This window comes from Strix uralensis, chromosome 10, assembly GCF_047716275.1.
Source record: "Strix uralensis isolate ZFMK-TIS-50842 chromosome 10, bStrUra1, whole genome shotgun sequence".
In the NCBI taxonomy this organism is placed as follows: domain Eukaryota; kingdom Metazoa; phylum Chordata; class Aves; order Strigiformes; family Strigidae; genus Strix; species Strix uralensis.
In genome coordinates this window covers 12,445,423-12,460,195 of record NC_133981.1, presented here as the reverse complement: position 1 = coordinate 12,460,195, position 14,773 = coordinate 12,445,423, and the positions used below count along the sequence as shown (strand labels likewise).

Genomic DNA, 14,773 nt, shown 5'->3' with positions numbered 1-14,773 from the left:
GGGTCAGACCTAATACAAGTTTAATAAGAGCACCCATGGATCTGCGGGCTGAGAAACAGAGCTATCAGGAGCACTCCACAGCAAAATTTGATGCATTCAGCCTGAAGCGGATAACAAAACATCCTTAAGCATCCACCACTTTGTCCTGGTACTTGCATTAATTTGAAGAAGATATTACAACTTCTCCTCCAGACCCACGGAGTAAGCTGGAGGGGGAGAGCATCCTGACCGTGTGCAACGTGGAACAAACTGCAGTTTTATCTGCAAAGGGAACAGCCGAGTGATGCAAAAGGCACAGCATTGCAACTCCCTAAGCCATTTCACAAAGACTTCCTCCTCATCTAAAACACCTATCGACTCTTACAGGCTTGACTTGCATTTTCCTGTTTTTGCACAACTCGCAATTGCTAACGGCTTGTAAAACACTTGGGTTTGCCAAACCTACAATTGCACTGAGCAGGTGATTCGTATTCACTTGTAATTCAAATTTAACATTCATAATTTTGGAAGACACACAGCTTCCAGAATAGGTCTTACTTATTCCTTTAAGCAGTGAGTCCGTTGGTAATATTGATAAGAAGTTTAGTTACAACGTACTAGCTACAGACAAAGATTTTGAAGCTTCAGACAGTGCTGCCTCCCCTCCACGGCTGAAGGAGAAAGGCAAGCATCAAGGCAGGCAAGCAGCAAGACGATTATATTTGCAAAATTGTTCCTCCCAACTTTTTTTTTATTCTAAAAAAACCTTTTTTCTTCTATTGCTGAATGCAACTACCTGCTGTTTGGGAAATCTAATTGTTCAGGATGGTGAACAGCTCAGGCCAAGTTTCTGCATTGGCGTGAATTCAATTTTGCTCCTATAGCTTTCAGTGCCTAGCCAAAGACAGCAGCAGTGAAGGATCACGTGCATGCGGTTTGGACTACTGCCACATAAAACTGACGTCCTACTTGTCTCCGACATCGCTAACGGCATGAAAATTGTTTGACAAAACAAAGATCAAATAGTTTTTTGAAAAAATTAGGAGAAACCCTCATGTATGTAACCTCACCACCTATAAAATGCTAAAGGAATTATATGTTCACAGCATAGGAACATTACCATACAGATTTGATTTCCTATGTTGCCAGCAGCAGGGCATTCAAGTTCAGCGGAAGTGATTTGGCAGGTCTGAAAAGCACTCATGCAGGGTCCTACACTTCTGGCGTGCTGTACAACAATATGCAATCAAGGCAATTATTCCTCCTTTATGAGGGCATTTAGTACATTGTACCGCGTCTCACCAGCTCCTCGCTTGCATTCAATTCTAATCCAGCAGCAGTGGTTATGCTGAACAAAAATCCCGTTAATTGCAGTCCATCTGTAAGCAAAAATCTTATCTCCTGTGGAGGCACGCGCTAGATAAGATTACCAACGTACAAGTTCTGGGCTCACTATTTAAAATTACACAAACACATCACAGAGTATCACAGGACAGCCGAAGTTGGCAGGGACCTTTGGAGACTGTCTACTCCAGCACCCCTCACCCTGCCACGAGGCACCACCGAGCAGACCCTGGCTCTGTCCTCTTCACAGCCGGCCACTGGGTCGTTATACCGACAGTGAGACAGCCCGAGCCTTCTCCTCCCCAGGCCGACCCCTTCCAGCTCTCTCTGCCCCTCCAGTCCTCAGTCACCTCGGAGACTCTTGGCTCTACTCAGGAGCCCAGGACTGGCCCCAGCACTTCACAGGGAGCCTGGGGCATCCCACCCGGCACCAAGGACTTGCGCGTGTTCAGCTTGTTGGATGTTTCCTAACCCAATTCTCCTCCAGCGAGGGTACATCTTCCTTGCTTCAGACCTCCCCTCTGGTCCCAGGGACCTAAGGTAGTGAAGGCCGGTCCTACCAGTAAAGAGCAAGGTGAAAGTGGCATTGAGCCCCCTGGCCTTCTCCACATCCTTTATCACCAGGGCCTCTGCCCCACTCAGCAGCAGACCCTTGCTCTCCCTAGTCTCCTTCCACTGTGGATACAACCCAGAAACTCCTCTTGTTGCCCTCCTCCATGTCCCTCACTAGATTCACCTCCAGCCGACGCTTTCCTGATACCATCCCGTGTTCCAACTCTGTGCACACAAACAGCTCCATGAAAACCCAGGAGAATCTGTTCACTGGAAAGCAAGCACATGCTTGAGGGCTGCTGGAACCAAGGTCCAAATGCTCTCGTTTTTTCTACGTGACTTTTTATTTTTCTTTTCTTCCCCTCTTAAAAGTAGGTCAGTAACTTGACTCCAGAACACTTGCTTTAAGTATATACGTTTAAAAAGCCACATCAAGAGTTGATCCCACCACCTTTTAGATACATTGAAAAGACCACTGAACACTGGGTGACGGGACTTCCCTGTATTTGCCCAGCAAAGCATGAATACTTTTACTGGATTTTCTTCAAGGTCAAAGAAAACAGTCAGTCATATATCAACTTAAAAAGGCATGGGATTAGCGGGACTGATGCAACAGCAGTGACTGCACAAGGCGACATAAGCACGCCTGCTGTACCTGCAAATCCCGATTGTGGTTTTCACAGAGCAGTTGCAGAAACCGCAGAATGGGTTGCATTATTGAGATCACAGCACTCATCTCCAGGTCATCTTTGCTCTTGTCTGCTGCAGACTGTGCTCCTTCTCCTGCTGAATAATGGTCATCGGGATCAGCCTCCCTCCGGTAAGTGTTGTAAGCCTTTCTTGTAGCTGCAGAGGCCTCCAGTAACTGATCCCGGACCTCCTCAGTAATTTGGGTCATAGGCTCTCTCACTAAAACACACAAGAACAAATCTTCCTTAAGCAACCTGAATAAAGGGGAACAGAAAATCCATTCACACACATCACATTACAGTTTCACACACAGGCCAGTTCTTTCTGGTAAGTATGTTTAGTGTGATGTGAGGGTCTCGAGTTTAGAAGGATATCATGTCACTCTCTTCGCACCTTTTATGCAAACCACGTTAAAGTTATAAATTCTGGTATTAATTGGTTAGGGCACACACATCTAGCACTATCAGGAGTTATGATAAAAGGACCTGCTATAGAAGAAAATTAGGATTTCTCCTCTTATTGTTAGAGAAGGCACTGACCACAACCCACAGTCCAGGGTCGTTACTACAGATCAGATTGGGGCAGCTTGTCATGATAGACAAGGCGGCAGAGTCTCATCTCAGAAATACTTTTCATCATTTCAATAGCACAATCTCACAAATGGATGAAGAGGGGATGAAGCTCTTGAAATCCCGAGCCAGGGCACCACTGATCTCTGAACTTTGCTCTGTGGGATCAGAGATCAGAGCATTATTGCATCAATTGAAATGAGTTCAAAAGACAGCATTTTACTCCCTTGTCACTTCAGAAACAGAACAACTGGGGATTACCTCTTTTCCTGCTTGGTACATCTCTGTCTGAGTCTTCATCTTTCTTTTTATTTCCTAAGTCACTAGTATTGACTGTGACAGTAGCCTTGATTTCTTGCTGTGCCACTTTCATGCGATCATAAAAAACCTTAAAGAACTTTTCTGATTTCTTATCTTCCGTCAGTCGGCAGAAGAACGAATGCTACAAAAGAAAATGGGACAGGATCTGTATCTTCATACACAGGTTTGAATACAGATTATTTCACCTTTCTGCACTGCGTGATATCCTGAAGGACTGGGAGGTTAATTAGTTTTCAGTAAACTGAAACCTAGAGCAATGGAAACTCGTACTCGTACACCCAAGTGTCTCAGCTACGTTAACTCCCTTATTAACAACTTCCAAATATATCTTTAAAGAAAAGTGCGTGCAATAAATCACACTAGCCGTAATACATTTAGGCAGCACACTTCTCTCTCAACAACGGGAATTAAGGTAAGTGCAATGAACTAAAGTAAGGTAAGGACAATGGAATTATCTGTAATTTGATTCTCAGTTCAGAAACAAAAGAGTATGAGCAAAATACAGAGGAAAAAGAACTGTCCTGCCTTCCTGCCCTCAAATCAAAGGGACTGTGACTCATAACATGCAATAGTCAATGTTAAATCACAGTCCAAAAATGTACAAACAAGGCAATGTAATGAGGGACATTTCGTGCTAAGTTTCCATTGCCCTGTCCGCAGCAGACTTCTTCAAACTCCTTTTAATTCCTACTCTAATATATCTGTAAGTGACAAAAAGACTCAAAGCATTGACTACTTTTATGAAGGTTTCTTAATGTTCTTCTGCCCATATGTGCACAGAGACAGAAAGTTCTTCCTAAAATTGAGGAGAATACAAATCATGTACAGGTCAAAAAGGAGCCAACACAGCGAGTGATCAGACAATTCCTGATGAAACCAATATGCTGTTACATAAATCAAGACCAGAGCTTAAACACGACTGAAGGATGAACTTGTAAGTGGGTCACCTTATGCAGAGTATTATGAAATTAGTTAGCATTCTGCAGCGACTCACGATCCAACAGCTTTACATGATGAATAGGAATGAAGCCTGATTTATTGAAAAAACAAATTAAAATGGGAATAGCAATATATCCTGCCCGCTTTTCTACAAAGCGGAGCACACAAGGCCGTCTCTGCTACGCCTGCCTTTGATCACTCCCAAGCAGCTGCAGTCAGAACAGCGCTGAATGACTTTGAAACACAAATAAAGTTGTGTCTTTGATTACAGACAGAGGAGGAGTGCTACTATTTAAAGAAGTTGGTCAATATTCACATGAGATATCCCTCCCACCATTGCTATATCTTCTACCTGCCCCGAGCATCTCAGGTAAACTCTTAAGAGTTTGTCCTTACTTCTAGTTATTAACAGAAAGAAGGGAAAGGAGAAGAACCCAGCATGGGTGTCCCATGTCTGCAAAGCCAGCTGTGCTGGTACCTTCTCCTGACATCCAAACAGTCCAGTAGCACAGACACGCCAGGGCACTGCAAGAGATCCCTCTACCCAAAGTTTTTGCAACAGAAACCATGCTAGGCCCTGTGACATGACACAAGATGATTTGGGTGCCCAATTTGTTTATGAGTATTTGCAGAATTATTCTCTAATCCAATACTTTATATTAAGATTTTTTTTTTCTCATAAAACATGCCCAAATAAAACCATCCTTTTTCTGAATGACAGTTTACTTATCCAGATTTTTTTTTTTTAATTTTAAACTGGTTCTTTGACCTGACCAGACTTAGTGGACAGAATACCATCAAATTACAATCATAATTAATGTGGTTTCCCAGAGCTGCTGACCAGTAACCAAACCCAGGGTCGGGTTCTTTAGACAGCCAACCCTTTGAAGCAGTCTCTTACTTGGTGGCTACAAGTACAGACAGAGGAAAAGTTTTTTCTACGTTGTATTTTGAAAATTTTACTCTAACAGCATTCCACAACAAGCGTACCAATAATAACATTTTACAGGTAGAAGAGCATAAACCATTGGTTCTAGAAAGGGTAACCTTTTTCTCAAAAAGAACATGATTTGCTTGTCAGGCAGGCGATGGTTGTCACCTGGCTGCACATCTCAAGAGCCTGTACAGGAGGAGTTTCCCTGTGATGAAGCAGTGGTGAAGGAAAAGGTTTTTTTAATGAACCACACTGAATACCTCACATGCGAGTAATTGTTACTCACTGACAGGCTTGAATTTTGTCATCTTTTCAAGCTTCTTAACTGACTTTCCACTGCACTTCAGAGAAAAAAACAAATGAAACAAACATTTCCAGTAAAGCTTTCTTGTGCATGCTGTGCATACATTCAATGGTTGTCACAAAATGATTGTTTCAGTTTAGGTCAGGATGCCTAACACCTTCACACATATGAATCAACCACATGCCAGCTATCAAAGATACTGTATTTTAAGAGGTGTGATCTTGCAAGTTGCGCTTGAGCAGGTAATTGGTGGTGATAATTACGACAGAAATCCTAAAATTTATTTACAGATATAGCCTCAAAGCAAAAACTGGAAAAATCTCCCTTTTTAAAAAGGGAAATAGAGTGGCCATTTTAGACTACCATATGCTAGGGTCCTGGCTTGCACAGACATCATGCAACCACAAACAAGACTGCTGAAAGAGCAAGTGTGCTAGGAGAGTGGCTTGGAATGAAGAGAACAGCAAACCTCTACGCTTGTGCGTGTTTTTGAAGAATAGTGTTTTAATGTACCGCTGACATGGGAGCATTTGACATCAGCTGTCCCTTCGAGGGTCCCCCAAGGAAACTGGTGCCAGGCTGGCTCCGCATCTCTCAGACAGACTCCCCGATTTAGCCACCACCCAGCTGGGATGTGTGATCTAGAAGCCTACTGTAGGGCAGGGAAGCATGACCCATAACATTCCGGTATCTGGACCGTACCCGGCTATCCCAGTACAAGGTACCAGAGGAAAAGCTATCTGGAAGGCATGCAAAGATACAAGCTTCATCTCATACTCGAGACACTAGCAGTGGACCAGCAGCCTGCTCTTACAGAGGGCTAAAATCATGCAGTATGAAACAGTATTTTATTTCAACTGTGTTTTGTTAATGACTGTTAAAAGTCATTACCATTAAACAAAAGATCACAGGATGCACAGAAGATCATGAGGTTTGCTTTATGAATGCCAGATTCAAACAGCTTTACAGGTACACATACGTGAATCAAAAGCAATACATCTCCAGAGCACATCAACCAGTTGATTAAATGAACCAAGACTTCTGATGTCAGAATACCAAAGATAATGTGATCACAATTAATTACATAGACACAGAATGAAAGAAACCCAAACACATCCGCTGATGCCATGCACAAGCTTCCAACATGATAGCTATGCTCACCATGCACATGCAAGGACACCACGCAAAGAATTCTCAATCATTTTTAAAGACGGAGCAACCACCACCTCCACAAACTCATTCAAAACTAACTTGGGGCAATAGAAGGAGCTTTAAGAAACACAAAGGGAAAAATCTTCTTGTGTAAAGGTTTGCCAAGTTCAAAGTCTTGCAGGTGACTGGAGAATAGATTTATTTTTGTGGTGCGCAGCTTCCACGCAGGTTATGAAGCCCTGGGCAAGCAGCAGGATGCTGCTTCTTTTACAGGCGTATGATACATCAAGCGTTATGATGAGCCCTATTTGTTTTGAGGGGATGGAAGGAGAACTACCCAGCACAGGCATCACACATCTGCAAAGCCAGCCACACCGATTCCTTCTCCTGACATCCAAAGTAGTCTATTAAAATACCACAGAGTAGAACAACTAAACACCACCAGGTACCAGGAAACCAGTGGAATAACTTCTTCCTTCTCTTCTCCACCACCCCACTGTGCTCCTAAACAAATCCAACCAGAAAACTCACGCACAGCAGAACATCCCCCTTACACCTCTGCCCCTCCAGCACACTGCCTCTGAACCACAGGAAGACACTAAGTAAATACCATCACCATTCCATCTATGACTATTTCCCTGGTCCACGCAAAACATGTTGCAGAAAAGCTGCATACCAAGTGACTGATTTCACTAGGAAATAAATCAAAGGCCAAGTTTAAATTGCAGCACACTGGTTAGCTACAGCCTGGCCCACCCTTGAGCACCATCAGCCCTTTGCTCTCGCTCATTAACTGAGCCCAAAGTTGTGTTTAAATAACACAACTTTGAGAAAAGCATCCTATCTTTCTTTAGAAGGTGCCAGAGACAATGAAATGCATCTGTCTGTAGTCTGTTCCAGTGGTTAATAACTGTTAGAAACATGTGATTAAGCTCCTTTTTATGTTACTAACTTCTAGTCACTGATACTAATTTTTTTTAATGTCTCTTCTATAGTTATTCCCAGGAACTTGGTATCCTCTCCCCTTCAAATTATTTACATAAACTCTTAAATGTTTACCTACCTTTTTCGCTAAACTGAAAATACTTCTTTTGCTTGCTAGAATTTTATTCAGAATTAATATAATTTTCTGTGGTGGTTATTTTTTGGCATGTTCTTAAATATTGCAGATCATTAACAATCTGGATTGCAGAATCACATTTAAAAAAAAAATATCAGCAAAGAACAGTCATATTTCCTAACATTACCACTTCACCTCCTCTCCCTTCCTGCCTTGCCTTCCAGACTCTTGACATAGAATATACATAATTTCCAATGACAAGTGGAAGACAAGCTCAGCTAACTACCCAGCAGCTCAGGGGAGTGGGATTACGGAGGCAGGATAACCACACAGCATGGACCTTAACATATCTCACGTACCAGCAATCGGTAGCAAACTGGTTTTTTAACGAGCAGAGCTGACATCTGTCCTTTGGAGAGCGAAGCCATAAAACACAGCTTACATATCTTTGTGTAAGGTGTACAGAGTAGAGACCCAGCTAACTAATCCACTGTAAATTTAACTAATCCCCAATAAATTTAATGATGAATGAGTCTGGGCCCAGCGTAGGATTGTTAAATGGGAAAAAAACCCCCGAGTTGGCTGAAGGCAGCTAGTTTCTTGCTCTTGCCTTTGAAAGGCTTATCCAGTTTTGCCTGCGTGTGCTGTCACCTCTACTGGGAACACCTTCCTCTACGCTGTTACCTGTTAGCTGGATCTGCCCTGAAGCCACAAGTGTTTCACCAGCCAAGAAAAGGAACAACCGTTTGATTGTTTTGCATTGAATAGCTTGGCTTTCCGCCCCAGACTCAGTAATTACAGGCTGGACTGTATGTGCTGTCTGAATGATCACGTCGTGAGAAATAGAACTAAAACCTATTAGCAGGCGCTGGGTTTAAAATGCATCTGCTCAGCTGCGTGCTTCCTCCCGAAAGGGTGGCCTGATTTTAGAGGAGCATTTGGCTGCAGAACCAGGGCCTGCCGTCATCCTGCAGAGGACAGAGCCTTTTTGGGGCCACACCCTCTGTACTTCACAGCCCTGTTTCAACAGAGCACAGCTGTTAAGCCCTGCCAAACCATCCGAACATATTCCAAAGAATTCCCCAGGAAAACAAATATCTGATTACCAATAAATAAGGGAAAGCAAAGCCCCAGCAAATACTTCACAAATTAAAGCAAACCGTTGTCATCTCCCTCCCCATTTCTCTAATGCCAGTGAAGAGAAAATACCCCATGAACTTGACTAGTCTGGGATATTTCAAAGAGGAAAGTCCCTCCAGATACAGGAGAAAGATCAGCTATCTGGCTTCAACTCAGGACATTTTATTCCAACACTAGAGAGAAATTATTACAGGGATGTTAACTTGCTTGGGTTATCTGGACAGGCTGCCAGCATGAACTAATGCAAAACTTCTGTGCTACTTCATGTTTGCAGAAAGAGCTTGCCACCCCCGTACCGTTTCTTCTAGCTGGACTACTTCAAAGCAGCCACATTTTAAGGGGAACTGCACTGCTAACACAAGCACTGAATTAAGTACAAATGCCAACCCTTTACATTCTGCCTAAACATATTGCAAGGGCTTCCACTGCAGAAAATTCCAACCTAACTTTGCTTTCTCTCCCCCCTCAGTTATTTATTTTAAATATCACTGATCCCTCTCTTTTCTTGAAATCTTTCATACGTCCTGGCTTGCTAAAGATCCATCACTCTGGGGCGTGAGTGATAGATATCATTAGTCTTGCATAGCTTAAGGAAATGGCAGCTGAAATATTTCATGCTGAACATGCTTCACAGTTTGAAATAAACCCATAAGGAAAATCTGCCAGAACACCTCAATTGCCCGTTTTTTTTGCAAACTGTAAAATAAACTTTGTCCTGAAAGCAGAAGGGGGACTTCCCAGCTCTATTTTCCACAAATAAGACAAATTCTCTGTCAGGGGCATCCACGCGACATCCTGCAAGGCTCTTACTTCTAGCTGGAGATTCTGCCCCACCTTAGGGAGGAGGTTTTTGGAGGGGTACAAGTGTACACAGACCCATGTAAACGCTCATCTTTCCCGAACAGCTTGAAATGAAGGCAACAGCAGAATTACACCACTTGTTTCAGGAAGAGCCCTTATATCATACATGTTCTCCTACCGCAACGCCTAAAATTTTGATTCAAGTCATTTCAGAAAGAGGAGAGTAAGAACAAACCTCACAGAGATACAGTTCCCTCATGCCCTTCCAGAGCCAGTACAGAACCCCTGGGGCAGTGAAGTGATGCTGGATGATGACCAGGAGGTGAAGGCATACTGGGGGAACAACAGGTAGAAACGTGACTGTTGGGTTTGGGGTTTAAATCCCCATCCCCCCCGAGACGGAGCAGATGGCCTCCAAAGCGTGGGAGACTCAGGGGCCTGACCTGCTTTCAGCACGGAGCCTTATTTGAGTTCCTCCTGCACACATGTGGGAGCACGCACCCGCTGGGTCACTCAGTTAATCTGTGCAAGGCTCCTGCATGGCAGGAGCATGAATCCCACTTCCTTACCGAACCAGTGAGCTCTGTGTAGGTGTGAGAAACAAGGAAGTCTGCAGACTCCCCAAAAGAAAAAAAAAGTGTAAGATCTTCTTGAGAGACAGAGGAATTAAAGAAAACCATAGCAACAAGTCAGTCCACCTACCCAAACCACCCACCCACCACCAGTTTCATTTGCTGACGCACTTCAAAAACAAGCTGGCTCCTACCCGCTCTGGAAGGTGAGCAAGCCCTGAGAGCTCATTAAATTCCCTTCTCAGCTACTCTTGTATGCCTGCAGCTAGTGAGCAAGTGGGATATAAATAGAAGTTATATAACATCGCTTTGTTGATTCCTGTGCTTACCAAAAAAAAAAAAAAAAGAAAAAAAAAGCAGCATGACCTTGTTTTTCTGAATAGCTTGCCTCTGCCTGCTTGTGGAGGACTTTAATCCTGCTAGGGATCATCTTAAAAGTTTATGTTGGACCTGGATCCCACTGAGAGGAATAGGGAGAATTAGCAATTTACGTCCCTCTTCCTTACGGGCCCAGGATCACATCTGAATGCCAAGGATTGCCGCACAAGAGGCCCATGGTACCCAACCGCCATGAACAACACAAGGCTACCAAGACAGGAGGACAAGCAATGCAGCTGAACCCTGATGTAGCATCACTCTTCCTTTTCTTCGCCTACATTGCTCAGTCACACAGATGGGCACATCAAAATCTAAGCATAAAACCTCCCTTTGGGCAAAAAGGCTGAAAGATGCTATGATACAGGAATACTGATGGCCCAAATATACTTCAAAATGTAATATCAGCTGCAGCTCATAGAAAGACTATGTGGTATTGTTACAATCTCATCTCATCCACCCTGTTCTCAATCTCACCTATGCATCTTACTGCCCCCAATAAAAATTAAATCATCTCTGCAGGAATGATTCCTCGCAGCCTTTGGCTGTGTCTCTCCGCGCATTATTAGTAGGGCTTGCTTGTTTTTATCATGGTGGTATCCAACAGCCAAGCGAGATTGAGACCTTACTGTGCTAACTACATTAAAATACATGTGAAAGATTCGGTGTGCTCCTACCGGCTTTGCCATCTCAAGTCTCCTCACGTGCTGTGGATCGCCAGAGCATCAGGACGCAGATTTCCTCAGCACTGACTTAATTACTAGTGCAGGTTCAGTGCTGTGTTTTGAAGGTAACTGTGCCGTGAAGGAGGGTCTGATGTGCAGCATGCTTCATTTCAGAGAGGGCTCTCTTTCACAAAAGACAAGATCACTGCCCACAGTTTAATCTGACAGTTGATATAGGTCCTTATCAACATTTTTTTTAATGTCATGTTCTAAAGTAACATACTCAGAAGGTAAAAAAAATAATTATGGTGTGTTTTAACTTGAGAAAAACTCATTAAAATGGTGGAAGACATAGGTGGTTATTTAATACATGCTGATAGCTTGCTGGTTTTGCTTTAGTTTCCTGAACAGGTATTATTAAAACAATGTAAAAAAGATGTAACATCCTACAGCAAAGAATTCTGCCTGTTATAAATAGTAGAAATTTTAAGAGACCTTTTCTGATCAACAACCAGAAGTTCTCAAGTGCTATTTACAAAAGTTTAGCAATCCAAAGATATTCTTCCCTCTGAAGCATTTATCATCATGTATGATTTTGTGTGCTTGCAGATATCTGTGACTCTTACAAATTTTGTAAGTTGTAAATCTGGTTTAGAAAGTCCAAAGCACAAACCCTAAAGCACCATTGTGTCAATAAATCTATGTTTTATATCACCAAAACTTCTGTAACATTTTGTAAAATTTTCTCCCAATTTTGAAGTACAATTGCAGTGGCAGAGAAAAAGAAATTAAGTGTTTTGGCAACCAAATCAGACAGGACACATTTAGGCCAACAGGGAAAGTGAAAAAAAAAAATAAAGGGGGTTGACTGGCTGATTCCAGCTATTTCACTGTTGATCTTTTTAGCATCACTTATCCTTCCATTTTTGTCACAGTATTTCACAGCCAACGCTACAGCAAGCCGAAGGACACAGATCCGTCTCCCAGTTAGTGCTCCCTCAAGCCTGGAGGCTGCGGCAGACAGCCACAGAAGCGAGCCCCATCTCCCTGCTGGCCACGTAGCACCTCGGTCACTTGGTTCCTGCGGCTCTTCTATGTGCCAGAAACACAAACAAGAATTGGATAGCTCTGGATTCAATTCCTGTTGTGCATCGGTTCTGCACTTATTTAGTAACTATCGATCATCCCTGGACAGTCCGAGGCACTGAGTTCAGCAAAGGAGACCACAATCCACCGTGCTGGAGTTTTCTCACTGGTGGCAATGCACAAGGAGAAATGTCAACTAACTCCAAGTCTGTGTATGGTGCTAGGCAGAGCTGGAGACAGCAGTCGTGCTAATCCAGTGTTTCACCCAAACCAGTATTTCCTACTAAACCAGACTAGTGAAGAGCTGGCTGCTGTGATCTTTGGTATCTCACTTGTTCAGAGCCCCCCCCCAGTACTTCTGCATCGGGCAGCACGGCACCACGCAGCCACAGCCCTCAACGAGCACTCAAAGAGGGCACACAAAATGCACGGCTCCTCTCTGCGGGCTGAACTGAAGAGCCTCTGGAAGTTAAAGCAACTCAAAGCCATACAGCTTTTTGTGCAGTCACATCTCAAAAAAGCCTCACATATATATGGTGAGCTCCAAACCTTGGCTCAGCACAACACGGGTTCACTCTTGCCATGCTGTGATGGAGGCACAACTCTCTGGTCCACCACCAAAGGCTCCTTGGTGCCATCTCAAGTCGTGATGGTCCCTGGTCCTCATCCCATACTCTGTGGGAAGGAGAGGTGTAGAGCAGATCCCATCATCATCCTCTGCACAGGAGCAGTGACTCTGCTCAGATGCCTTAAAGCTAGGAGCAAATCCCACTTCTTTCCTGAAAAATAATCACCTTTTCCTTGGGTGCTGACTCCCATCACCTCATCCTCTGTGTTTGCAGCCCATCTGCAGAAGAACTGTGGATGAAGGGGGAAGGCACCACCACACCTCAAAGTGGTCGCTCTGCATCACGTCGCTTTGGGATAGTGCTTAAAAAAATTCCTGAAACTAAACGAATGTCAACCACCTCATTTTACCTTCCCTTGCTGGAAATACCAACATGTGCATGTGGGTAATTTGTCACACAATCTAACTTTTGAGAAGATCCCTAATTAAACAAGCAGACCAAAGTCTCCATGGAGAGGCAGTTATGTAAGGGACTTTACTTGCCATTAACTTCCAACGACCAAGGAAACCCGAAACTCTACAGAGGTGAGGCAGAGTAACGGCGCACGTAATTTTTATTTAGCAGATGAGAGACAAGCGTTACAGGAGAAGTCCTCAGCAATTTCCTCCACTGTCATTCATTTGCCTGGGTTGCTTTAACGGAGGAAAACTTGCCATGTCACAGCGTGCGCAGGGAACGGACCAAGCTTTCATTTCTCCTGAAGGAGATGTAGCACCAGCCACGTGAGCTCCAACAAGGTGTGCCCAAGCCAGCACCCGGGGGGACGGGCTCAGGGTGCAGGGCATGCTCGCCCCTCACCATTTCAGAGCAGACCATGAAGCCGGTGGGACATCCCGCCCCCCCAGGGCTGCTGTGTGCAGAACCGCTGACGCCAGCTCTCTTGAGGTGGATGCTGAGGGTTATATAAATTAATAAAGGGGTTTATGTAATTTTCAGTTCAGTGAGCTGCAGCATTTGTCAAGTTAATTTGTTGTCTGGTTTTGACCCTGCGGTTCCTCCTCCGCTTCTGTCTCCTTACAAAGGAGGGCAGGCTTCCCACTGAAAACCGGAGCTCCTGCTGTGCGGGAGCAACGAGCTCACCGGACACAGCTACAACACTTTCATCACCATCTCTGTTACCAAGAACCTGAAGGTGTTTCTAAGTGAATTCCAAAATCTAAAAATAACAGAGAAGTTTCCATCCAGAGAGCTTTAAGTGGGCAAAGACCTCTGTCCTTCTCCCAAAACAGTTTATCACACCCATGTTCACCCCTAGAGCAAACCACAGACCAGCCTGGGATTTGATGTGCCATACACTACCAGCTTCATCTCTTTCCTAACATAAATTGGGAGTATTTCTTGTCCTGCTTCTCCCCCACATTAATTTTCTTAACAATACAATAAAAATCACTCCTGTCAATTATAATAAGGAAGATTTCTAGGTTTGCTTTTCTGCTAGAGTTGGCAACCACCTACTTTGCCTAGCCTTAATATTGGCCCTGCACGTATCTAATGAAACAGTAACACCTATTCCAGTTATCCCTTCCCAACTAAATGGGGATCTGTTCTCCCACTGAAGCTCATGGGAGTTACCCGGGAACTCCCATTATTAACCATATTACAATCATCATGTGCAAGTTCCTGTGTGTCAGTACAAACCTTTGCTTAACTTCAGGCCAAAT

General features: G+C 43.9%; 1 protein-coding gene across 7 annotated transcripts in view; it reads right to left on the bottom strand.

Moving 5' to 3' along the window:
- The window catches only part of ITPR1 (inositol 1,4,5-trisphosphate receptor type 1), a 171,735-nt gene that overhangs the window by 44,222 nt on the left and 112,740 nt on the right, over positions 1 to 14,773 (bottom strand). For all 7 annotated transcript variants that reach the window (XM_074879205.1, XM_074879206.1, XM_074879207.1 and 4 more), the window contains 2 exons: positions 3,396 to 3,576; positions 2,531 to 2,784 (listed from right to left, as the gene is read on the bottom strand). In XM_074879205.1, the coding sequence (XP_074735306.1) occupies positions 2,531 to 2,784; positions 3,396 to 3,576 (435 nt within the window). The remainder of the gene's footprint in view (positions 1 to 2,530; positions 2,785 to 3,395; positions 3,577 to 14,773) is intronic.